This window comes from Pelodiscus sinensis, chromosome 8 (genome assembly GCF_052426305.1).
Source record: "Pelodiscus sinensis isolate ZL-2025 chromosome 8, ASM5242630v1, whole genome shotgun sequence".
In the NCBI taxonomy this organism is placed as follows: Eukaryota; Metazoa; Chordata; order Testudines; family Trionychidae; genus Pelodiscus; species Pelodiscus sinensis.
Window position 1 is genome coordinate 69234628 of NC_143059.1, and position 25913 is coordinate 69260540.

Sequence of the window (25913 nt, forward strand, 5' to 3'; positions counted from 1 at the left end):
TTCCAGATCCTGGGACCCTCAGGGCCTTATTCCGGATGTTACACACACACACAAGCTGCACAACACAAAAGGCGATTGAGGGGACCACTCACCAGTAAAACCTGTTCGGTGTGATTCGCTCATGCATTAGCTGCCAGCGTCTTCCAAAATCCATAGAGCTGTACAGCTGAAAGACCAAAAGACAATGAACAAGAGTATAAATAGAAGGAAAAGGAGCGTGATCATTGCCCTGATAGGAATTTAAATCTTTTCTGAGCTCCTGGAGGTCGCAGGGGAGCTAGATTAACAGAGCAGAGCTCAGGGAAAGGGATGTGTATGGGGACGGTGCCTCAGGCAGAAGGGGCAGGGGCAGGAAGCCAGCCCTCAGCACGGCTCGGACTGTGGCACTTCCCCCAGTACTCCGAGTTGCACAGAGCAGCATTCCAGCGGCGATTTAAAGGGGCCCCAACCTCCGCCCACTGTCACAGGTTCTGTAGAGGCAGTGACAGCCAAAGCCCCCTTTGAATCACTGGGCCCTAGGGCAACAGCATCCTTTGTCATCCCTCCTGCCTTCCCCCATCGGCAGACATGGCAGGGCTACATCATTAAATAGGGAGTGCTGTGGAAAAGGATCTGGGGTTTACAATGGATCACAAATTAAATATGAGTCAACAATATTGCAAACAAAACACTTGCAAACAAAAGAGGACATTATTCCGGGGATGTACTGAGAGTAGTGTTGTAAGCAAGACACAAAATGATTCTTCCACAGCAAGACACAAAATGATTCTTCCAGTCTACAGAGCACCAGTAAGTACTGTGTCCTGTTCTGGGCACCACACTTCAGGAAAGTGGACAAATTAGCGAGCCTCAGAAATGATTGGCAGTTTAGAAAACCTGATCTACCAGGAAAGAATTGAAAAACAAAAAAACAAAAATGTGTTTGTGTAGTCTGGAGAAAAGACCACCGATGAGAGACATGATAACAGTCTTCAAGTGCACAAAAGATTGTTATAAAGAGGCGTGTGATAAATTGTTCCCCTTAACTGCTGAGGACAGGACAAGAAGCAATGGGCTTAAATTGCAGGAGCAGAGATGTAAGTTAGGGTAAAATGTCCTGACTGTAAGGGTAGGTAAGCACTGGAACAAATTACCTGGGACAGCTGTACTTTGTGGAGGTTTCTAAAAACAGGTTAGCCAGGGATGGCCTAGCTAATACTTAGTCCTGCTTCAGTGCAGAGAACTAGAGCAGATGATTAACTGTGGTCTCTTAATCTGTATGAGTCTATTAACCACATTGGTAGAGACTATATCCTCCTCTCAAATTTTAACTTGAGGTTCAAAACCACTGTTAACTTTCTTCCCCTTAGATCCTACCAACACCCTCTTTACATACCTCTGTCAACACACTCACTTGTGGTGCAATATCTAATCAATATCCAGGCAGTTTCCATTGTGTTTCCAGTCTACAGAAAGCATCTGAAATCACACCCCAAAACTCCTATACTTTAAAGATTTCTAGTTGGATTTTCTTTACTCATAAGGGTCAGGTTAGGAAGGCATCAATTCCATTTATTTTTATAAGGAGCAATATGCTTTTTATACAGTCTGGGATGCTATGGCAATTGATTACATATCAATTCCTATAATTAAATTAGATTAAAATAGTTTAGATTAGATAATGGTACGATAGAGGCCTAGGAAGCAACAATAAGTCACCGTGTAAGTGCCATTTACAATAGGAATTGAATCCTTTCCTTCGGTGGGAAATACAATGTGTAGTAGCTCCTAATTTACAACTCTCAGGGCAAGGCCAACATCTTCAGACAAGCTAGAAGTCAATTTATTCAGTAGCTTAGCTACTAGAAGCAGCTAAAAATGGCTACCTTTTAAATTTCAACTTGCAGTGGAATATTTCTTTGGTTCCCTCTAGCTAATAGATGGCTGGATTGTAATAAATCCAGAGTTTCCATCTAGATTAAATGTCAGATGTAGGCTAATTTTATAAATATCCTACCCACCATCACCATTTATTCCCTTTTTATACCAGTCTACAACTACCCACCATCCAATTACTTAAAACTTACATAACAAAAAACGTACATTACAAAACTTACAGGCAAGCTTTACTCCAGCTTTAAAATAATCAGGTTTGTAGCAAATACCTCTGATTTTACGAAATATCTACTAGCTTTAGTGTAGAGGCGACAAGAACAAAATAGCAGACTGTTTTGAACAGAGAGAAAATAATACATTCTGTTTGACTAGCACACAATAAAGATGAACTTTGATTATAGAGAATGCATGCACAGATGAGAAGTATTAGTGAACTGTCTGACAGGCGGAAGAGGGAGATGTTACAGAGATAAACTACATGTTGGTAATCACAAAATTGTAGCTCTTTAATGGGAAAATTATATGGTTGGAGGCAAGACTGTGTGTTTGACTTCTGTTTTTGTGTAATGGAGTTTGTGGACTGCAGGCAGGTCCAGGTTTGCAGTGGAAGGAATTGCATCTCAATGATGCAGAGGTTGGAATTGCTGATATGTAGTGTTATGTATGATTGAGAAGATAAATATGCAGGAGTGGCAGAAGATTCCTAAAAGAGCGGGGTGGGATATTAGCGTCTGAATTGGGCTCTGCCCCTGTGTTACTTTTTCCCTGATGCGCCTGCCTGCACACCAGTTAGTCTTTTACACAATTAACTGATAGTTAATCCTAATGATGACTACACGGGCTCCTCTCCTTTTGTTGCCCTATGCGTGCTGGCTCCCTCAAAACTGCCTCTTCCCCTCCCCTCCTATGCCTCTCTCAGAGGCAGAAGCACCGGGGAGGGCAGGTAGGAGCTGGTACATACGGGAACAGCCTTGACACCTTAGTAGCATACTCCAGGAAAAGCTGAGCCTTTTCATTAACCCTTCCCGCCAGGTCCCACCCACACTCTGCTCCTTCTCCACAAGCTTCTGCCCTCAAACTGTCCATTCCCTCGAGGCCTTCCTCACATGCTGCCTTTTCACCCTCCCCCCAAACCTTGCACCCCCTAACTCCTCTCTGCCCCTTCATCCCCTATCACTCAACCTTGTGGCTGGTAAAATGTGGGAAGCCCACGGCCCCCTTGACCACTATGTTCTGGTGCCCCAGGTGACAGGTAGATGGACTGCATGCTAATATTTCCTCAACAAGTCAGTTTGTACAGGGTTCAGGCCCATTTCAGGTATTCCCTTGTGTGATGGCAGGGAGGGGGTTGGCAGGGAGCCAATGGCAAGAATGTGTGAGATTTGAACTGAAAGCAGTGATGTGCCTGCTGCAGTTCTTTCTGTGGCTTGGGGGGAGAAAATCAGGGGAAAGATGGAATGAATCTTGGAAGCCGGACATGGAATGTCCAGAAGCAGTATTCATGTCTACAAAGGGCAGAATGTGGGTACAAGGGTATGTCTACACTACCCCGCTAGTTCGAACTAGGAGGGTAATGTATGCATACCGCACTTGCTAATGAAGCCCGGGATTTGAATTTCCCGGGCTTCATTAGCATAAGCGGGGAGCCGCCATTTTTAAATCCCCGCTGCTTCGAACCCCGTGTAGCGCGGCTACACGGGGCTCGAACTAGGTAGTTCGGACTAGGGTGCCTATTCCGAACTACCGGTACACCTCGTTTCACGAGGAGTACCGGTAGTTCGGAATAGGACCCTAGTCCGAACTACCTGGTTCGAGCCCCGTGTAGCCGCGCTACACGGGGTTCGAAGCAGCGGGGATTTAAAAATGGCGGCTCCCCGCTTATGCTAATGAAGCCCGGGAAATTCAAATCCCGGGCTTCATTAGCAAGTGTGGTATGCATACATTACCCTAGTTCGAACTAGCGGGGTAGTGTAGACATACCCCAAGATTGTGCGTAGATAGGGACTGTGTAGTTAGACGTGATCGGGTTATCTTTTTTTATTTCTGGTTTGTACACATCCCTCCCCGTTACCGTTCCCCTCTCTCCCCCTTTGGTATCATGTAACTGAAGCTGAATTCCAGGAAAGCAATCTTCTGTGTTTTAACCTGTTTTCTTAGTTGCTCTAACACGTGGCAACAAAGTATGCTTTACCAAGTATGTCTTTTTTGCTTTAATAAAATCACCTTTTTTAAGGCTGTGATCTGATTCCGGTGTCCTACAAAGCAGGAGAGTCTGTGTGCACATGGCTGAGACTGAGATGGCTGCTATTAGAAATTACACTATGTTTTCAAGCTCGGTCCTGAAGGAGGGTAAAAGAGCTTGGGGTATCCCACAGGAAGAGGTTCTCTAGTGTGTCTTCCTGGGTTCTCAAAAGGGATTTTTGCATTTGGGTGGTGGCAGTGTATCGAGCAGCAGCCCGAGGCCAGCTGCGGCAGCTAGCGCCCCAGGCAGAAGGCACGATCAGCGCCCCTGCCTTCACAGTCATCAATGGCCGTGACGTCATCATGAGGCGCCCCGAGCCGGCGGCACCCTAGGTGACTTCCAAGTCTGCCTATGCTCACAGGCCGCCCCTGAGTGTACCACCCAAGGTCAGGGAATCTGTGACCCTGGGGAGTTTTTAAGCAGAAGCCTATAGAAGAAAGCTATTTTTAAAGTCTTCTGTGGGCCTCCAGCCTCTGCTCTCCAAGTGCCAGAATGGGGAACAGCCTTGACACCTTAGTAGCATACTCCAGGAATTGCCCCATTGATTTACTCACGGTGAGTAAGAAAGGCAGAATCTGGTCCTCAGTGTTTCTGCCAGTGGGAAGTGTACTTGAGCAATTTCAGCCACCAGTAAACAAGATGGGAACAAGTAGGTACCAGCACTGAGGAAACCTTTACATCATGAATGGATGTAAAAGACTATAATAGAGTTTAAAGAGAAGCTAGATAATTTCATGGAGGTTAGGTCCATAAAAGGCTATTAGCCACGGGATAGAAATGGTGTCCCTGGCCTCTGTTTGTCAGAGACTGGAGAAGGATGGCAGGAGACAAATTGCTTGATCATTGTCTTCGGTCCATCCCTCTGGGGCACCTGGTGCTGGCCACTGTCGGCAGACAGGCTACTGGGCTAGATGGACCTTTGGTCTGACCCAGTACGGCCGTTCTTATGTTCTTATTTACTTCAGTTTAGCCCCATGTCATTGGGCTGCAATTACTGAGTGAAACTCTCTGGCCTACGGTCAGGCTAGCTGGTCACAGTGGTCCTTTTCTAGCCTAAAAACTCATTCAGTGTATACAGAGGGAAAACAGGATACTCATCTGGTCTCTCACAATCTCATCTAAACTGAATCTCTAAGCCTTTTGCTGGTCACCCTTCACCACTCTCCTCCAGAAAAAGCCATAAGAAAAACGTCTAATCCAAAACAGAACTCTTAAGAGACGCACATTAAAGTACAGACTGAACCTCTCTAGTGTGACACTCTCTGATCCGGCAACATCTATACTCCGGCATGATATTAGTTAGACAGATGTCCACTTATCATGGGTGTGGCCAAGTTTCCCATGGACCCATAACGTTTTTTTTTACAGCCACCAGTTCTGGCTCTCAGGCTACGTCTACACTGGCATCCCTTCCAGAAAAGGGATGCTAATGTAGCACGTTGGAATAGGCAAATCCGCGGGGGATTTAAATATCCCCCGCAGCATTTGCATTAACATGGCTGCCGCTTTTTTCCGGCTTGGGGGAAAGCCGGAGAAAAGCGCCAGTCTAGACGTTATTCTCCGGAAAATAAAGCCTTTTCCCCCGCGGATTTGCCTATTCCAACGTGCTACATTAGCATCCCTTTTCCGGAAGGGATGCCAGTGTAGACACAGCCTCAGTGTTCTGCACTGCTATGTAGCTTTAATTTACCCCTACATATCTTTGAAGAGCCCATCAAGCAGTGGAAGTATTGGTAATGCTGCTAGACAATATTGACCTCCGGTGGTTCAGCAAATTCTCTGGTTCTGCACCGGTCAGGTCCTGAGAGAGGTTCAACCTGTCTCAGGAATTTTTTTTTTAACAAGTCAATGGGTTATGAAAAGAAATGTTCAGAAAATTCCACCACAGGCTTGTGAAGGCAGCATTAATCTTGTGTTAAATTACCTTCTCGGAGGGCATCCTCTTACCAATAATAGACCATGCAACCCTGGAGCACAGACCTCATGGCGAGTCTAGCCTAGTCCCGCACTTCTGTCTGCATTAGTGTGAAGCTTCCCGGTTTAATTCAATGGGGCATTCAACTCAGCTGTTGAGCTGATGGGCATTTGATTGGTCATGCTCGGCTACCCCACCCATCTCTTGATTATCGGTATCAAAAGGGTTGCAAACGGAGCCAAAAGCCAGGTTGTTGTTTAACTCTTGAACCCGTTGTAATCGAGCCGGATCTTCTTGCTGGGGTTCTAATTCGCTGGCTGAGTCTCATGCCACACCCTTTTGGGACAGAGGTTTGGCAAATGTACTGATTTCCTTGGAGTCTATTGTGTCCTTTTTGCCCACAAGCACCTCTTTTCTTTTGCAGGTCCACCCCAGCCTGGAGGCGGGCCCCTCAAAAGGCAATAAGCACCTCTCATTTGAACGACTCCTCTGCCGTACAGTGACTCATTCATAGCGCTTCCTTCTGTCTATGGAGCCAAGAGCCAGACACCAGCCTCTGGGTATTATTTTCTTCCTTTGAATCAGACCTCCACTTGACGGATGGTAGAGGAATTCAATTGCATGTGTAGCCTTTAGGCAGGTTCTGATCAGAGTAAAGAAGGATGCCACTCATTTGGGGATCTGGGGTTTATTTATTTATCTCTGTAGGTTTAGGGTCCGTCATGAATGTTAACCAAGTGTGAAGCGTTGAGACTAGGCATTGTCTAGTAGTGGAAGAGACACAGCCAGTCACTTTAAGGTCTCTTTAGCCCACTTTGCTGCCTCACAGCTTGTGTGCCATTATTTATTGATGCAAAAATAAAGGTTAATGTTGAATTACTGAATAAAACACAACAAAATAAAGGTGTTCGCAAGCATTAAAAAAACCAGGCAGGCCTTTCTCTTCTGTTCCCCTTGCTTTGGGAGATCACAGAAGCACTTTAGAAGGGATGATAAATTATGAGTCAGCTATAATAGCTTACAATAGCCATTAATTTGCCCTGAGGTTGTGTACAGGGTGAGGAAAGAGAATCAGGTCTGTCTGGTGCACATGAAACCTATATGAATTCTCCCACATCCTTTTAACAACTTCTGATAGTTGGCACTCACACCTTTCCTTTCCTCCACAGAGCTCGGGTCATTTCTCCATCAAAGATTAAAACTCAAAGCATGACAGATGCTCAAAGCTATTCAAGCACCCACCTCCTATCAACTCCATCCAAAAAAGCACTTAAGCCCGAGATGAATTTCAAATGCTTGGTTGAGCAGGATGGACTTGAGCACTTGTCTAACCAGTTCTCTGAACTGGGATCATCGTGAGGCAGGGCAGTATCATTCGCCCAGTTTTACATACTGGAGTTGACTCACCTGACCCAAGGGCTCAGAGAGACTCAGTGACTTGACCAATACCCACAGTGTCAACCCGGAAACTGAAGGCAGGAATCTGGAATCCCAATCATGTGATCTAAGGCCCAGATTTTACATACAAACCTACTCAGCACCAAACAGCCAACACTGGGGCACCTTTTCCAGAGCACTCAGAAGATCCTTTGGAAAACAACAGGAGCTGAAGGGCACTGAGTATACTTTGGAAAACACAAACGCTTTCCTTCAGGGGCCTAACATGGGAGTTGAATGTTAAAAAAAATGCCTCTCAACTCACAGTCTAGTCACGCATCGCAGGGCAACACTTCACACGCAGAAGTTCCGACCCTGCACATGTCACACCGGCCCCTGCTGTCTGGTGTTGCAGGTCATAAACAGCACAGCAACCCAGCGTGGCACAGTTCCCAGCATTCCATGTGTAACACTGATGGATCCGGCTCATCGGCAGATGGAATGCCATACTTCCCTCAGCTGAGAAAACACATCCCGAGCATAAGAGACCTCTCAGCCATTCATCCCAGAGGAGCCCTTACTTGTAATGCCGAGGTAGCCAGGTTGTCAGCAGATCCTGGGACCTCGGAGGCTAACGCCATGTGCCTGTACAGAAAGAGCTAAAAGCCAATTGGCTCTCAGCTAAGGCTGGAGAGCAGACTTGACTCTCTCTTATCAGTGTTTTCATGCTTCCGGGTTACACATGTCAAACGTTCTGTGTCAGACAATGTGTCCCCTCAGCCGGCTGCCTTCTCAACCAGTGTCAATTTACACATCCTGTAACAATTCTACCTAGGTAAGTATTTGTGGTACATTAACAGTCACTTGGATAAGTCCGCAGTGCCTTGGAAATGCCATGCAGAGAGGGGATAGGAATGGAGTTTGCAGCATTATATTCGTGACATAGGATGCTGGAATAAAGATAGCTATGGTTATGTTGGCAGTTTTGCCCAAACACAAGGGAGAAATCAGAGTCCAAAACTTTAAACACATAGGGAAAAGCACAGTTCCAAATATACTCAGATGTCCTTACCATACCAGGAAACCAGGTGATAAAGTGGCCGGTACAAACATCTGGAAAGACTCCATTCAGAAGTATTCTGACCACCTGCCAACCTTGGAGCACAATCAGATCTGGAGAAGCCCAATCTCGACTAAAGCAAGCAAGAACAGCAGGAGTATGTGCACTTAAAGTAATAATTTATGTATTATACACATAATTAGGCTTCCCACTGGATGTAAATATGATTAGCTGACTGCAGAAAGCTGAGTTCACATCAGTCCAGTAGGTTCCTTCTAGAAGGAGTAGATTTTACAATTACAATTTACAACATCGGCACTAAAGGCAGAGAGCAATGGAACCTGGGGATAAAGATAGAAGAGGAAAGACTGGCACTGTCTGGATTTGATGATACTGTTTTTGAACCTTATGCTACTGGCATCATCCCTAGTGCAAATGACGATTCTCTGTGTCCCTTGAAGATGAGTTCTCCAGCTTCATTTTTGGTTTGGGGTAGCACGAGGGACACCACATTTTGGACTCTCCTCTGTCAAAGCAATTATGCCACATTGGGTTACCATTGGTATCGTGATCCTGAGATGGTGTCACACATTTTGGACCACGTTTTAATAAAAGAGGCCTAGATGACCTATGTTAGTTGTTAGTCCAACTGGTGACAAAGCGGGTAAAGGGTCATGACTTGTCACAATGGCTTGTTATATAAAATTGTTTAAGACGAGATATGGGGAGAAACAAAAAGACTCAGACTCACAGACTCGTAGACTTTAAGGTCAGAAGGGACCATTATGATCACAATGCAGGCCACAGAATCTCACCCACCCACTCCTAGAATAATCCTCTCACCTATATCTCAGATATTGAAGTCCTCAAATGGTTTGACCCCAAGATGCAGAGAATCCTCCAGCAAGTGATCCATGCCCCATGCTACAGAGGAAGGCGAAAAACCTCCAGGGCCTTACCGTATATAACCAGATATACTCGATCATAAGCCCGTTTGTGAATAAGCCGACCCCTCCAAGTTAAAAGAAAATTGTAAAACTATGAAATGACCCGTTCATAAGCCCACTCTATAGCAGCAGCTTGCAAACCTCCAATTCCAGCTCATCCGCATAAACCGCTGGCACGTCAGGATGTTTTGTTTACCTGAAGTGTCTGCAGGCATGGGGGCTTGCAGCTCCCAGTGTCTGTGATTTGCCGTTTCTGGCCAACGGGAGCGGTGAAAAGTGGCAGCCAGCACATCTCTTGGCCCGCGCCGCTTCCCACAGCTCCCATTGGCTGGAAACAGTGAACAATGGGAGTTGAAGGGCTCCGTGCCTGCAGACACCCTAGTTTATAAAACGTCCCGGTGCACCAGCAGCTTGCCCGTTGGGCTGGGAACTGAAGGTTGCTGACTCCGCCAAGTTAAAAACCCCTTGGGAAGCCACAACGATCTGTTCATAAGCCAACCCCTCCTCATTACTGCGTCACTTTTTACCCCCAAAAATCAAGTATATACGGTCATTAATTTTAGCAGAAAGCATTTGATGGTACTCGTCTTGTTAAGATTATGACCAGGAAACAAGAGGAATAAAGGATCAGAGAGCAAGGGAACCAACATGGATATGTTAGAAATTAGGCTAATTAACAGACAAAATAACAAGAGGATGGATTATTGCACCCATTGCTTTTTGGGGCCCTTAAAAAGAGGTTTTGAAAATCAAAGAAAAAGTTTACCTGCACTGTGAGTGCAAGAGAGGGATTCTTGCTATGACACCAGACCTTGATTCTCCACTTAACCATCCCAGGGACCCAACACAATAACTGAGAAACCCTGCTCAGTGTTCCTCTCTCTCGCTTGCTTCTTTCTGCTTCGCTGATTTTCCTCAGTTCTCTCTCAGCTCTCCACCTGGTCCTGAAATAAACTGTACGACCCAGCACCAGGCCCATCTAGCTTTGGCTAGCCTCAGAAGAACCAGTAAAGGAGAGCAACCCTGACCAGACCAACTAGACGATGTCTCTGGATCAGTGAGGTGAGCCAGGGACCAGAGCTGACTCAAATGCACAAAGGATCTATCTGGGACTAACCAGGCACCCTGTATCCCAAGCGATTCAGCAGAGCCTGAATTTCCCTCCTCTTTACTATCTTCTCTTCTCTGTCTGATTTGTCATTCCCAATTCAGAACTGAACACCAGAATCTAACCTTTGTGACATCACCCCAGGACCTACTGCATCAGGTATACCATTACAGGCTCATTCACGTGCACATCTACTAATGTAATATACTTCATCACGTGCCAACAATGCCCCTCTGCCATGCACAGTGAACAAACCAGACTCTATACAAAAGAATAAATGGACACACATCAGACATTAAGAACAGCAACATCCAAAAGCCAGCGGGGAAGCACTTCAATCTTCCTGGACATAGTTTCGGTTTTGCAAATTGCCATTCTCAGACAGAAAAACATCAAAAAGAGACTGGAAAGAGAAACTGCTGAGCTGGAACTCATATGCAAATTTGACACCCTGAACCAAGGTGGTTCTCACATTACAAAAGGGAATTTCCCATTCAGGTACTCTCACCTTCTCATCACTGTTGGAGATAAATCACATCCATTTTGATTTATTTAACACTGATGTCACACTGCCATTTCTTTCTTTCTTTCTTTCTTTCTTTCTTTCTTTCTTTCTTTCTTTCTTTCTTTCTTTCTTTCTTTCTTTCTCATCTGAGGAACTGAGCTGTAGCTCACAAAATCTTATGCTCTAATATCCTCATAAATTGTTAATCTTTAAAGTGCCACTGGACTCCTTGTTATTTTTGCTGAAACAGACTCACACGACTACCTCTGTGAAACCCATAACAACTTCTATTAGTCAATGAAACGGTTATAATATAATATTCACTGTATCCAAAAAGGGACTTTGATAGGTTTTGATTGCACTTGTTTTGCACAATCAATATCAGTCTCAATGTTCTTTATCTCGCTTTGACTCTTTTCCTTGAGTGTGTTTCAATCAATACTTTCCTAACCTTTGATATGACTTTTATCGTGCGTTCACCATGGTGCTCAGCATTTTAAGAACTCTGTATACCAGATCCCAAACCTTGCTTATGTGTGTTTAATGCTGGACTGTGGCAAGATTATGTTAACACCTGTAGCGCATACATTCCATCTGAATTAATATAACTACACTTAATCTTCCTACAAATTAGGATGTGAGACAGCAATGGAAAACAGATGAGCAGAGGAAATGGGGTTTGTATATATCTATATCTATCTATATCTGTTTGTTAGTCTCTAAGCCGCCACTTGTTTTTAAAGTTACAGGCTATCCCTCTGAGACAAGTCTACATAATAATTCAGTGGCTGTTAGCAGGGTGGCATTCCACCTCTTGATAGCCTAATGTCTCATTTAAACATACAAACACTGAAATTCTAGGGAAACGAGGGACGTGAACATACTTGTTTTCCACTGTAATCCCTTCCCCCTAATAGCTGCATCAACCGTGGGGGTGGGGGGCAAAGTGAAATATAGCAAAAACAAACTAATTCCCTTTAGCCAGAACTGGAGTGGGGGAGGGAAACAAAATTGAGGGGTTTGGGGTGATTGCTTTGGTTTTCAGCCAACGTTTCAAATTCTGATGAAGAATCTAGGTCAACATTTCCCTTGCCTCGCCTTGCAAATGTGCAAAAGTTTCACCCTGTTTCTGTGTTAATAGCTAAAAGGATGAAATTAAGAAAGTAGAGGGACTGAGGCTGTCCACTAACACGCTGTCAGGAACGTCCCTGGAGGGCCTAGACCAACCCAGCTTTAATGAGGATTAAACAAAAAAAAAGACCAAAACCCCACAAACACTTTTGTGTCCGGGAGGAGTGGGAGCAGGAGCATTGCATGATACATTCAAATTGTAGTGAAAATGGCTCAATAGACGACAGAAGAGCTTTTACAGAAGGTAGAGGTAGCTGCTGCATGCTGCAACAGAAGCATTTTGTAGTCTTAAAAATCTATTCTCCGCATTGGTAGATGGAAACTCCATGTTCTAGCCACGGCAAAAGCAGTGTGATTTTTTTTTTCATAATAAAACAGCATAGAAAAACTCTATTAAAGTCTCCATTTGTCAAGATGTTTAGAACTGGGTAAAACACAGCAGAATATAGTGCAGGAAATAACTGTCCTCTAGTAGGTGGATGGATGTAATGAACTAACTGGGTTTCTTTTTCCATCCTTTAGGGTACGTCTACACTGCAAGGCTATTTCGGGATACCAAAGGTATCCCGAAATAGCTACCCCACATCTTTTGAATGTGTCCACTATGGCGAAATATTGCGGATGCGTTATTTCGGCACCCTGTAAACCTCGTTGCATTAGGGATAAGGCATGTCTCGAAACAGTGTGTTATTTCAAAATTTGGTGCTGTGTGGATGCACCAAATTTCTAAATAGCCTATTTTGAAAAAGAATCGAAATAAGATATGTAATTTGCATGACACAAATTGTGTATCTTATTTCGAGCTAAGGGTGCAGTGTAGACGCACCCTTTGATTTCTACCATGCGGTTATAGCATAATGTCTATCCCATCCCCTGCCAAGGAGAAAGATCGTTTCTCAGGAAGTGGTGTAACCACCACCGGACGGATTTGAACCTGAGACCTCTGGAGCTTAGTATAAGCACCTCAACTGCTTGAGCTAAAAGCCAACTGGCGTTTCTGTTTTCTGCAGTTCCTCAGCCACAGACTTGACTGCTAACTTGCCATCAATTCCAGATCCCAAGAAATCCTTTTCTCATAGTTCCTATGTAGTTTCAGGATTAGGGCATTAGCACGGATCTCAAGAGAGCCAGGTTCAAGTCCTTGCTTTAGTAGGAGGTTTTTCCATGTGATCTTGAGCAACTCACTTGGCCTCTCTCGTGGCTTGGTTCCTCATCGATAAACGGGATAATAGCAGTGCTCCACTTCACAGAGATGGATATGCGCATCCCATCTCATACTCCATTTTACAGAAAGTACCAAACCCTTTACCTTCTCCAGCATCTGGAGACTGCTGGATGCTGGATATTCATAGTAGGATCATGACAAGGTCTACAGAGCAAAAAGTGAAAAAAAGTCAGATATTTCTCTCATACATTTCCTGATGATGGCAGCAAAGTAAGGCAAGAACGAGTTTCCAGGTTCATTGAATGTGTGAGAAGAACCTCGCACATTTTCTGATGATAGCGGCCAGGCAAGGCCAGCAAAGAACAGGAAAAGATAAAGCCAGATGATTTTCAAGGCTGACATGAGCAAAGCTCAGGAACATGGAGGAATTCCAGCTGCCGGCAGCACCACACGGAGCCTCCTGGATCCAGAACAGAGTGGGAAGTGTCAAACCAGCTGAGAGCTCCTGACAACCAGAATCTAGAAGAGGGAATGAGTGATGTAGCAGGAGGCAGAACTTCAGGGATGGATCGAGAACGAGCAGTGAGAGGCAACGCCCAAAGCATCCGGGATCCAGACCCTAGAGTGAGGTAGCAATACATAATGCTTTCCAGACCTGAGCTCCAGGAGAAAGGGGAGTCAAAGCAATTATTAGCAAAACTTCACCTCCTTTTCCAGGCCCAAGCTGGGACAACACATCCAATTTCACGTAGCAAAGGGCCAGGCCATGCTACCGTCTGCTGCAGCAAATGCTGCTATTTTCCTTTCTGCAGAACCAGCATGTGAAACGAGAGGCACTGGACTGAATTGACTTTGAAGGCTGCTAGCGCTTCTCCCTGCAGCCAGCTCTTCCCAGTACAAACTCTCAGCAGTGAGGAGGGGCTAAGTTAGTCAATTCCAGCCACTCGGCAGGCTGGATGGGGCCATGCTGTTCCTCAGCTTGCCAAAAAGCTTCACTCTCTCCACGCCATGCAGAAAGGCCCTAATATTTCTGGGGGGAGGGGGTCTGCCTCCTCGCCCACCTCTGTTGCCTTCCCCTGATCTCTGCTGCTGAAACATCCGAATGTTTAACCAAGACAGGAAAGAAACGGAGACTATATAGGGAAGTGTCTGATTTCCCAGGTAAGTGCACTTTAATTCAAGTGGGAGCGTCTGGGTGCATTGGTCACCATTGTGGAGCTTAAGGTGGAGCAAACCAGGGTGTACATAAGAACATAAAATTGTCCAGACTGGGTCAGACCAAAGTTCCCTCTAGGCCAGTGTCCTCTCTGCCGACAGTGGCCAATGCCCGATGCCCCAGAGGAAATGAACAGAACAGGCAATCATCAAGTGATCATACCCCTGTCACCCATTCCCAGCTTCTAACAAAAAGAGTCTAGGGACACCGTCCCTGCCCATCCTAGCTAATGGCCATTGATGGACCTAACCTCCATGGAGTCCTGACCACCATGGACCTCCATGGACCTAACCTCCTGTTAAAGTCCTGACCTTCACAACATCAGATTGTCTATGTGGACTCAGGTACCATGCACTACATTACCCTAGTGCACATTGGCTTACTCCCATTTCAAAGCAGGCCAATTAAAGTACTCCAGGGAGTTCTAGGGCTTGGCAGCTCGGTCCACAGGGACAGATGGAGCATCATATATTAGTGCACGGCAGGTTTTTGAACCCTGTTAATGTCCTGGTCTTCACAACATCCTCTGGCAAGGAGTTCCACAGGTTAACTATGCATTGTGTGAAGAAATACTTCCTTTTGTTTGTTTTAAACCTGCTACCTATTATGTTCATGCATTCACAAGAGTGGAAGGTGAAGCCACAGCAGTATTACTTGGGGATATCACACCATTTTGCACTCCGCTGGAGGGCTCATCGGTAGGGGAGCCTCTGTACTCACCTGGCATGAAGCAGCCTATGGGGAATGGGAAATGTAACTGTCAGGGGAGTAGTATGGTGACTCAAAGCCCCTCTGCCATGGAGCCTCCTATGAGAGCAAAACATCATGGAAACTGACCTGCAAGGCGTTGTGACCAGGGCCAGCAGAAGTGCACTCATTCGACATTTCCAATCCACATTTTCCAGGGTGGAGATGCCTTAAAGATCATAGAGCTGCTCTCAGCCAGCATAACCCACAAGGGATTCATACCACGCTGAGTTCACGGAGGAAATTCCCATCAAGTCCCCTTACTCATCCCATTCTGGTGGAGTACTGGAGTTGATGTCCACGTCATCTGTGGTTGAATTAGCAGGTCTCCAATAGACCACCTAAATCGATCCCTTCACTAGACCAACTAAATCAGCCACTGGTGGATCAATTGCTGCAGCTATCCATCCACCCGGTAGTGGAAACAAGACCAAAGTGACTGTGCTCTCTCGCTGGACAGAAGGGCCAGCATTTCACCATTTCAGCCCTGTAGCAACAGCCACACCACTGTGCCAAACCTGCTTCCTGTCTCTTCATTACTCCACCCTTTGCCTGCTCTGCACCTACCCTTGCCTCTGAACTCCTGATTCTTAACTCCTGCCAAAGACACCTTGCTTATCTCCTGATCCCATCTCCAGCTCTGGCTCTGCTCTTCTGTGCGCTTCAAGCTCTAACCACTAGGCAAGACTCCTGCTCCTACCACTAGGTCACACACTAACATATTGCAGCAGCTGTTTATGGGGCATAACCATGAGCACTTAGGCCAAAACCCCTCCTGCTCGTAACATGCCCCTTGATCCCACTCCAAAATATCTCCGACACAGGGGGCAGATAGGGTGAGGGTGGAGTGTGTGAACTTGTCTGCTGTCCCCACACTCCTCTTGTATGGGAAGGAATTCTTCCTGAGCTTTGGTGGCCCCAATACACACTCAGAATAGCAGAGAGCATCTGTGGCAGTGGCCAGGATCTGAATACGTTTTTAAGCTCCTGATCCAGGTGTATCCAATGCAGTTAATGGGAATCTCGTGCTGGCCAAGATAGACCAGGTGGATTTGCCAAAGGGCAGTTTGTACCAATGAAATAACTTCCTTTGTGCATAGTGACGACACTAAAAAAATAAGACCCTGGCTAATTATTTGGCCTCCTGTGAATTGATGCAAAGGGGATGTCAACTCCGCTGCAGTGATCTCCACACAATAGCCATCTCGCCACCTTCTAAAATTCATTCCTTTAGCCCATGGCCTTTGTCTTAGCCCTGCCATGCCCCGTCCTATAAGATCAGAGAAGCGGGAAAAGACCCCTCCTCCCCTAAAACATCTGGATTCTCTGGACAGGTCCAAGCACCAAAGCAAAGTGGCTTCTTTTGAGCAAAGTCTCCCTTTGTCCCAGGAGACTCTGGTGTCCTGCAGGGGTTGTACAAACGGGAAGAGAGGTTCTCCAAAGCTGCTTATTACCATCCTCGTTTAGCATCCTCACAGGGAATTCGGTCAGTGAACTCAACCAGGTCGCCTCTTTGCTGGATTTCTTGCCAATGAGCACACTGATGAGAGACACTTATGGAAACGTTCTGTCTACACCCGCAAAGCCAGGCTAGACTTGACCTTTCGGATGGATTTGCAGCTCAGAGAAGGTTCATGAAGATTCCACTTCCAAAGCCCCGGCCATTGAAGAGGATGGAAAACATAACCCATAAGGAAACATGAAAAAAAGGGTTTGTTTAGTGAAGAGAAGACTGGGAGGGAGCATTATAACAGTCTCTAAAGTACACAAAAGCATGTTATAATGAGGAGAGTGATAAATTGTTCTCCTTATCTACTGACACCAGGACAAGAAGCAGTGGGCTCATAAACAAAGGGTTTGTTTAGTCTGCAGAAGCGAAGAGTGAGGGGGGATTTGATAGCAGCCTTCAACTCCCTGAAGGGAGGTTCCAAAGAGGATGGAGAGAGGCTGTTCTCAGTAGTGACAGATGGTAGAACAAGGAGCAATGGTCTCAAGTTGCAGTGGGGGAGGTCTAGGTTGGATATTAGGAAAAAGCTATTTCACTGGGAGGATGGTGAAGCACTGGGTTGGGTTCCCTAAGGAGGTGGTGGAATTTCCATCCCTAGCGGTGTTTAAGTCTCAGCTTGACAAAGCCTTGGCTGGGATGATTTAGTTGGGATTGGTCCTGCCTGGAGCAGAGGGCTGGACTTGATGACCTCCTGTGATGGGGTGGAGCAACCCTACCACTCGCCGGCATCGCAGGAAGCGCCCAGCGGCGAGGGAGCAGGTGAGACGGGCCGCTCGGCCCTGGGGCGTCTGAGCGGTGAGGAGATAGCATGTGATCACCAGGCTCCCGGGTGCGCTGGTGACGTTACAGGCGCGATGCCGGGCATGGGGGGAGGAACCCGGAAGTGCGGGGGAGAGGGAGATGACGGCGGCATAAAGGGCGTCAGGGCACCCGGCGGAAGGGGTCCGAACCCGGAGGAGTACGGGCGGCACGGGCAAGGAGGAGGCCAAAGGGAGCACGAACGGGGGAGGGACACAGAAGGTGGAGGCACGGTGGGAGTGGAGGGTAAGTATTCCGGCTGATAGCCGGCGGCGGAGTGGAACGGACCCAGGGCGGGCCGTGAACCCCGGGAGCAGGCGTGTTTGGGGTTTGTAACCCCCCTGCTACCACTGAGAGTCCCACTCTTAGTGTTAGGGCCCTGGGTCGGGGTCCAGAGAGAGGGTGGGCCCGGACCCCCCACTCCGCCCGGGAGGAACCGGATCAGGCGGTAATCCGCGGAGCACAGAGCAACAGTGAGGTCGGGGCGCCCGACCACGACCGCACCCCTTGACACCTCCTGAGGTCTCTTCCTGGTGTTCTAGTCTCATCCATGGCAAACATTTTTATAACCATTCCAGCTGCCAGACACCAACTCTGCTATTGACACCGCCACCCCACCCTGCTTTACCAAGAGCCACGTCAGCGATGTTCACACGAGGAACCCAAATGAGCAGTGTAACTCTGCAAATGCCAGACACGATCAGAACAATCTAGGTTGACAGCTGGAGCAGGAACTGTCACTGCACAGAGGCATCATTGCCTGAAAAATCACCAGCTGAGAAGCTAGCTTGTTTCAAGGATCCCCTTGGGCTGCCTCGCTGCACCATTTACACTGTCAAGTTGGATTTGTCCATCAGCAGTTCCACAAGACCAAACACCGGGCTGTCGCCCCCGCAAAGTAAATTCTGAACATGCAGATCACGCAAGAAAAATGCGGTTCCTATCGAAGAGCGTACTGCATCCCTCCAGGCATACATGCTGTGTGCGGGACTGGGGTGTCTAAATTGAAACTGGTCTATCCATTGAATCCAATCTCTAACCCCAAATCCTACATGCTGTCTTTGGTAAAGACTATTACAGACTGTGTCACCCAACCGGATATAATGTAACCTTAGCTAGCTGAAGTTAATCAGTGCACATGTTGCTGTGATAGCATGTAGGTGTTAAAAGAAGGCAGCACAGACAGAAGGAATAAGTAACTCTGATCATGCTGCCATTACAGATCTAGTCTGTTATATTTAAAAGGGCGTATTAGGGCCAATTTTCGAGTGATCAGTGTTTTAAGGCTTGCCAAATTCTGCTTTTGGATACATGGGTGCATCTACACTGCACCCTTATCTCGAAACAAGCTACAGAATTGAGCTACGCAAATTGCAGAGCTTATGTCGAGTTAATTTCGAAAGAGCTTATTTCGAAATTTGGCGCTGTCTACACGGTGCCAGATTTCAAAATAAACCACTATTCCAAAATGTGCTTTACTCCTCATGGAACGAGGTTTACAGGGATGTTGGAATAGCACGCCGGTTATTTTGAAAGATATTTCGAAATAACGGGCTTGTTCAAAAGACGCAGAATAGCTATTTCAGGAGACCGGAAGTATCCCAAAATAGCGCCGCTGTCTAGATGGACCCTGCGGGTGCAACTCTCACAGACTTACACCCATCGCTGAGCTACAAATCTAGTCCGGTGCCAATGCCAGTTCAGAGGGAATATAAAGACGGATGATTAAAATGATTGAAAATGAAAGATTCTAAGAGCTGAATGTACCCAGAGCCAGAGTCCTGATCTTCCATAGAAAAATTTGTGCCACTGTTGTGGTTCCACCTGCAGTGGAAAGAGAATCCTGGGTCTCCTGCTAGGCCTGAGGCCGGAACCAAAGGCAGCAAAAGTTTTGCTGTGAGTAGCAGTCAGATCGCTGCCAAAGGCAGATGCTTGCTGGGAAGCCAGGGGCTTGCACAGGGAGTTGGCACCGTTGTTGCCAGCATTGCTAACACACTAAATATGGAAGTGCAAGAACACCCCAACCTAGTCTATGAAACAATGGTTCGACACAAGTGTGGGATAGGAGCGTTCTGTCTGAAACATCAGGCGAGAAGTGCGAGGGGAAGTAACAAACGTGTCATGAAACACAAGGTGAAATGTGTGTTGTCTGTCCCAGATTGTGGATCTCAGCCAATAAATGTCCCACGGCCTCACTTTAACCCTTCGGTTGGCAGAGGAGACAGAGGGAAGTCCCATCACTGACTGAGTTGCCTCCATGGTCATGAGCATGCCTGCATTAGTGTACCTGTAACCACCAAGTCAGGGCATTAGCACCAAGCTTCATCGGCAATACACCTGGCCGGGTGCCTTCACGACTCACCCAAGTCTTGCGGTCCCATTGGGCAGTTTGATCAGACCCTGTATATGGGCTCTCTGGCCAGCGCACACAGAAAGAACACACACACACACACACACACACATACTCACACGCGGCCGAGCATCTGATGACACCTTCAGGCAGGAGAAGGGAGACCTGCTGGGTGCACGGTTACTAAAGGAGACCAATTGCTACAATGTGCCACCCAGTGTTGTCATCGATGGCTGTGCCAAGCACAGGTCAAACACCGCTAGGTCAGGACAGCATGACCACCCACTGGGGCAGGATAGTCCTGAAAGGTATGTGGCAAGGCCCCGGTCCCGTGTTCATGATTCTGGGACAGCATTTGCCCCAGATTGCCTGCAACACCAGGCCAGGCCTGTCTGTGGCTCTAGGATGCTGCCAACCTCTTCCTAGTGGTGGGTGGGGAGGTCCTGTCCCCCGTTCTGCCTGATGCCCTTCAGACCCCACCACTGTCCGGGCCAGGAGCCAGAGCCGGACAGCCATAATAGCTGCCCTGGGAGTCTAGGATGCTGTGGGATGCCTGGGCCAGAGTGAGGAGCCCCCAAGTCCAGATTTTCCCCTTGTCCGGGGTGGCACGCCCTTGGAGGTGCGGACAAAGGGCAGGCTTTGCTCTTGGTACCTTGGTTCCCACTCACATCAAATGGGGGACTCCAGAGCACACCCCAGCATCCTGAGTTCCTGGGGTGGCTTTTTCTACTGCCCAAGTCTGGCTTCCTTCCTGGACAAGGGGCGGGGCCTCAGGGGGAAGAGGAGGAGCAGAGGGGATGGGGTTCCTAGACGTGTCTTGTTTTCGCATTTGGAAAAGGTAGTCACCCTAGTTCAGGACGGTGACATACTGTCTCCATCCCTAGTGGTGTTTAAGTCTTGGCTTGACAAAGCCCTGGCTGGGTTGATTGAGTTGGGATTGGTCCTGCCTTGGGCAGGGGGCTGGACTTGATGTCCTCCTGAGGTCTCTTCCAGCTCTAGGATTCTATGTGCTCACTGTGCACATCAGACAAGGACTGCACAACGTACAGAGCAGTGGAGAATCAGGCCCCTCCATCACCCCTCCCTTTGCTGTAAAAACTCTGAGAGTTTGCAGAGAGCTCAAAGGAAAGTCTTAGCGATTTTTCTTAACGTTGTCCCCACCAAAGGTTTCAACCTTTTGTCTAAACTGCCTGTCTAACCTGCTGTAAAAACTTCCAGTGACAGAGTCCAAAATCCCCTAGGTTATTTGTTCCAATGCTTAACTGCCCTGACAGGAAGTTTTTCCTAATGTCTAACCTAACCTGTCCTTGATGCAATATCATAGAATCCTAGAGCTGGAAAGGACGTCAGGAGTCATCAAGTCAAGCCCCCTGCCCAAGGCAGGACCAACCCCAACTAAATCAACCCAGCCAGGGCTTTGTCAAGCTGAGACTTAAAAACCTCTAGGGATGGAGATTCCACCCCCTCCCTAGGGAACCCCTCCCAGTGCTTCCCCACCCTCCTAGTGAAATAGCTTTTTCCTAATATCCAACCTAGACCTCTCCCACTGCAACTTGAGACCACTGCTCCTTGTTCTACCATCTGTCACCACTGAGAACAGCCTCTCTCCATCCTCTTTGGAACCTCCCTTCAGGAAGTTGAAGGCTGCTATCAAATCCCCCCTCCCTCTTCTCTTCTGCAGACTAAACAAACCCTTTGTTTATGAGCCCACTGCTTCTTGTCCTGGTGTCAGTGGATAAGGAGAACAATTTATCACTCTCCTCATTATAACATGCTTTTGTGTACTTTAGAGACTGTTACAATGCTCCCTCCCAGTCTTCTCTTCACTAAACAAACCCTTTTTTTCATGTTTCCTTATGGGTTATGTTTTCCACATCTTCAGTCTCTTTTGGTGCACTACTCTGGATTTTCTCCAACTTGTCCACTTTGTTCCCAAAGTTTGGTGCCCAGAACTGAACCCGATACTCCAGTTGAGGCTGGAACAATGCTGAGTAGAATGGAAGAATTGCTTTCCATGTCTTGCGTAAAACTCTCTTACTAATACAGACTAGAATGATGGTCACATTACTTGCAACAGTATTATACTGTTGATGGGCTCATTTTAGTTGTGATCTTTTATAACCCCAGATCCTTTCCTGCAGTACGCCTTCCTAGACACCCATTTGCCGTTGTGTATTTGTGTCGTTCATTACTCAGGCCTCCATTTGTATTGCCTAGCATTTGCATGGCTCCTGCCACAACTGGGTCTCTAGAGGCTACAGTACTGGCTTCACTAAATTCCGTTTGCCTCCACATGGACACAAGGAAGTGGTCCAAATAGAAACAATTGCAGGATTGCTGCAACCGCCTGTGAAGTGCTTCAGATGTGGATGAGTTATAGAAGTGGCTTTGTGCAGGCCGCCTACACGGGGAGATCTTTGCCACTCGTATTGCTGAAGAGGCTTTGTCTGAACCCTGGAAAACGCATTCTCTTAAGAAGTATTTTTGCTCTGCTGGATCTTGGGTGCCCAAGTGTGTTTCAGGTGTGCAAGTCGTTCCTGCTAGCATCTGATAATATTTAAGGTGTTTGATTAACCCAAAAGCTACACAGCTGGAAAACGGCCTGGGGTTTAATGCGAGTGTGTGCGCCCAGCATTTTTTCTCCTTCATCTCTTTCAGATGACTGTCTGCCTTCAAGAAAGCCCTATATCAAAGCCACCGGCCTTTCATTCAGTCATCTTTGATGGGCTTTTAGCAGTGCTGTGCAGAGCCGGTCCACTGCCATGCAGCATCAGAATAAACATGCAGCGGTCCTACACGGCAGGGTTTTCATAGTCACAAAGGGCTGTGCCATCGTTAATTAACCCCAGCCGTTATCATTTGGGAGGGGGCAGATCACAACATACCCACTGGAATTAAAGTCCGGCGCGAGAGCTTCCAGATGTCAGCAGGTCCCTCTCCTCTGGCTCCGCCTACTGCCTGATGAGTCAGGAAAAAAAAGTATCCAAAAAAAGCCTCCCATGGAACCCTCTAAAGCCCCAATCCCCAAAGCCGTTATGCGCATGCTTTCCTCTCGTGAGCATTTGCAGGAGATGGGCCAAGCAGTGCTGGACCTGGAGAGGAGAGGAAGGAGATGGGAGCCGAGGTTCTGTGTTGTGGTTCTTGTCCATATTTGATCACTTTGCACCTTGAAGCTCATGACTGGATCTATTTCAGAGCCTGATTCAGTAGGGCACGTCAGCGTGGGTTTCAAAAGAAGCCGGCCGTTAACTGTTTAGCTGAATCAAGGGCAGTTTATAGGCAGGGCTATTTGAAGACGAGTTTCTATGACAATTAAGATACGATTTTTCATTACACAATTACTGTGACACTCTCCCTTCCTCCTGCTTCTGCCCGGTAGCGGCTGGTAAATTTCCGGGATTAATCCTGTTGCTCTTTGTTCCAGTAGGACCAGTGCTCATCAGTCAACAGACCCTACCACCACATCCACTGAACACCTGCAGCAACAGGCAAAAGCCTCCGAAATACCCTGTGGTCCGCACCAGGAGGCACTACAGAGCAGGGTCAGCAGCCAAACTGTGGTGAAGGTGAACGTAGCTGTAACATTGCCTGGTGGGTGTCAGAGACCACGACCAATGGGGCCAAGCAAGACTCAACACAAATCCTGGACTCCAATGAGCCAGACAATGGGAAAGAAAATAAAACAAGGGGAACAGGAGAAAACATCTGGGATTCAGTTTGTAACCTGGAAACTGACCCGTCTGCTCAGGGGACTCTTCTGAGGATTACAAATGTTCTTCTACCTCATTAGAATCCTGCTTACCAGTATTCAAGGAACCACCACAGCATTCGAGTAGATGGAAAACACCACTAGGATGAGACGTTTAACCCTGGTGATATTTAATCCCAATCAGCATTTGAACACTGTTTCCCTGGACTTGAATAAAGACATTAAGGGTATGTCTAAACTACATGGCTCCTTCGATGGAGCCATGTAGATTTGTTTGTTTGGCAAAGGGAAATGAAGCCACGATTTAAATAATCATGGCTTCATTTAAATGTAAATGGCTGCCACGCTGAGCTGACAAACAGCTTGTTTGTTGGCTCAGCAAGCTAGTCTGGACGCTCCCCTGCTGACATGAAAGCCCTTTATCGACCTCACCGGTAAACCTCATCCTACGAGGCATAACGGGGAGGTCGATAAAGGTTTTCAGGTCGGCGTTGGAGCATCCAGACTAGCGCGCTGAGCCGACAAACAGCTGATCAGCTGTTTGTCGGCTCAGCACGGCAGCCATTTAAATGTAAATGAAGCCACGATTATTTAAATCACAGCTTCATTTCCCTTTGCCGATCAGCCTAATCTACACGGCTCCATCGATGGAGCCATGTAGTTTAGACACACCCTTAATGTCTTTATTCAAGCCCAGGGAAACAGTGTTCAAATGCTGGCACACCCTAACTGGATGCCACATTATAAAGCCAGTCTCCCCTGCATCTAACACCTCATTTTTACATCAAAAGCTAAGTACGGGATGCTTCCAGTCCACTTAATTAGTCTCATTAGCACCGGTCCTACAACTGATAGGTACTTTTTCCCCTTTCTTTTTCTTTTATAAATTCCTAGGTTTCTGTTATTCCTCTCCAACTCATCCGAAGAAGTGGGCTGTCCCCATGAAAGCTCATGATACTATATATATTTTTGTTAATCTCTAAAGCTACGTCTGCACTGCAATGCTATTTCGGGATACCAGTGTATTCCGAAATAGTTGTCCCACATCTTAACTGCAAGCCCATTGTTTCGGGCTCGCTATTCTGATGTCCCTGTGAACCTCATTCCACGAGGAGGAAGGGACTTTTTGGAATGGCGGGTTATTTTGAAATTTGGCATTGTGTAGACAGTGTCAAATTACAAAATAAGCTATTTTGAAATAAGATTGAAATAAGCTACGCAATTTGCATAGCTCAAACTGTGTATCTTATTTTGAGCCATGGTGCAGCATAGATGTACCCTAAGGTGCCACAGGACTACTTGTTTTTAAAGTTACAGACTAACATGATGACCCTTCTGAGACTCTTTAGCATTTGAACTGTTCACCAGAGTTGGGGATGGTTATTCCTGCAGGACATTGTGCCAGAAACCTGGGGACTTTTGTGCCATCTCTGTTCCACTGATCATATTAGAATCACCACCCAATGGATGTGCTTTCCATAGTTCTAAACATCTGGGTACACTGGTGGACCTCATTCCTTCTCCCCTTTTCATTATACTTGTAATTCACCCACCACCATAACACTGTCCTCTACAGAAGTTGACCTGTTCATCAAAGTTTCCTGTAATAAATGAAAAGCCATCGGAAAGAAAAGTGCATTGTATGTCATTCAAGTTTCACCGTCAATCACTTTGGTTTGCAAGCACAAAATAGCAACCCACCTAACTGACACTAGGACAAAATGCATTGGGGCACTTGACTGCATAATGTAATCGCTCATCTCCTATTCATACTGCTACCCTCATCATAATCAGAATGATCAATGCAGATTCATCATTCTTCTTCCCAACGTTAATATCCCTTGGTACTTCAAATGCAAACAATGGTGACATTCGACTTTATAAAAATTACCCGTGCACCGACTCCGCTTAATTAAACTATTTGAAAGTTGCTTTTGAGACGCATAACGAATGATATACTAAACGGCAATGAAACACGCGGCTAGACAAATGATCCACAATGTTAACAATTAAGACTCACTTCACTTATGGCAATTGACAGCACAAGTGCTCCCCACTTCATTCAGTTTGTGCATTCGAAATGAACTGGATAGTGAGAAGGGTGCTTCTTTCTTAATGAGTTTTGTAATCAAGGCGTCTATTTTAATTTCAAATTGGCTAGATTGGGGGAAATTGCTAGACTAAATGACTGGTGCTAATTAGGATTATAAAAATATTCATCATGCCACAAAATTAATGTCGGGTCTTGATTTCCCTCTATT

General features: G+C 46.7%; 1 protein-coding gene across 2 annotated transcripts in view; it reads right to left on the reverse strand.

Annotated features, from left to right (window-relative positions):
• SORCS3 (sortilin related VPS10 domain containing receptor 3) overlaps positions 1 to 25913 on the reverse strand; it is a 498174-nt gene that overhangs the window by 172091 nt on the left and 300170 nt on the right. For both annotated transcript variants that reach the window (XM_006135388.4, XM_075935518.2), the window contains exon 5: positions 93 to 166. In XM_006135388.4, the coding sequence (XP_006135450.3) occupies positions 93 to 166 (74 nt within the window). The remainder of the gene's footprint in view (positions 1 to 92; positions 167 to 25913) is intronic.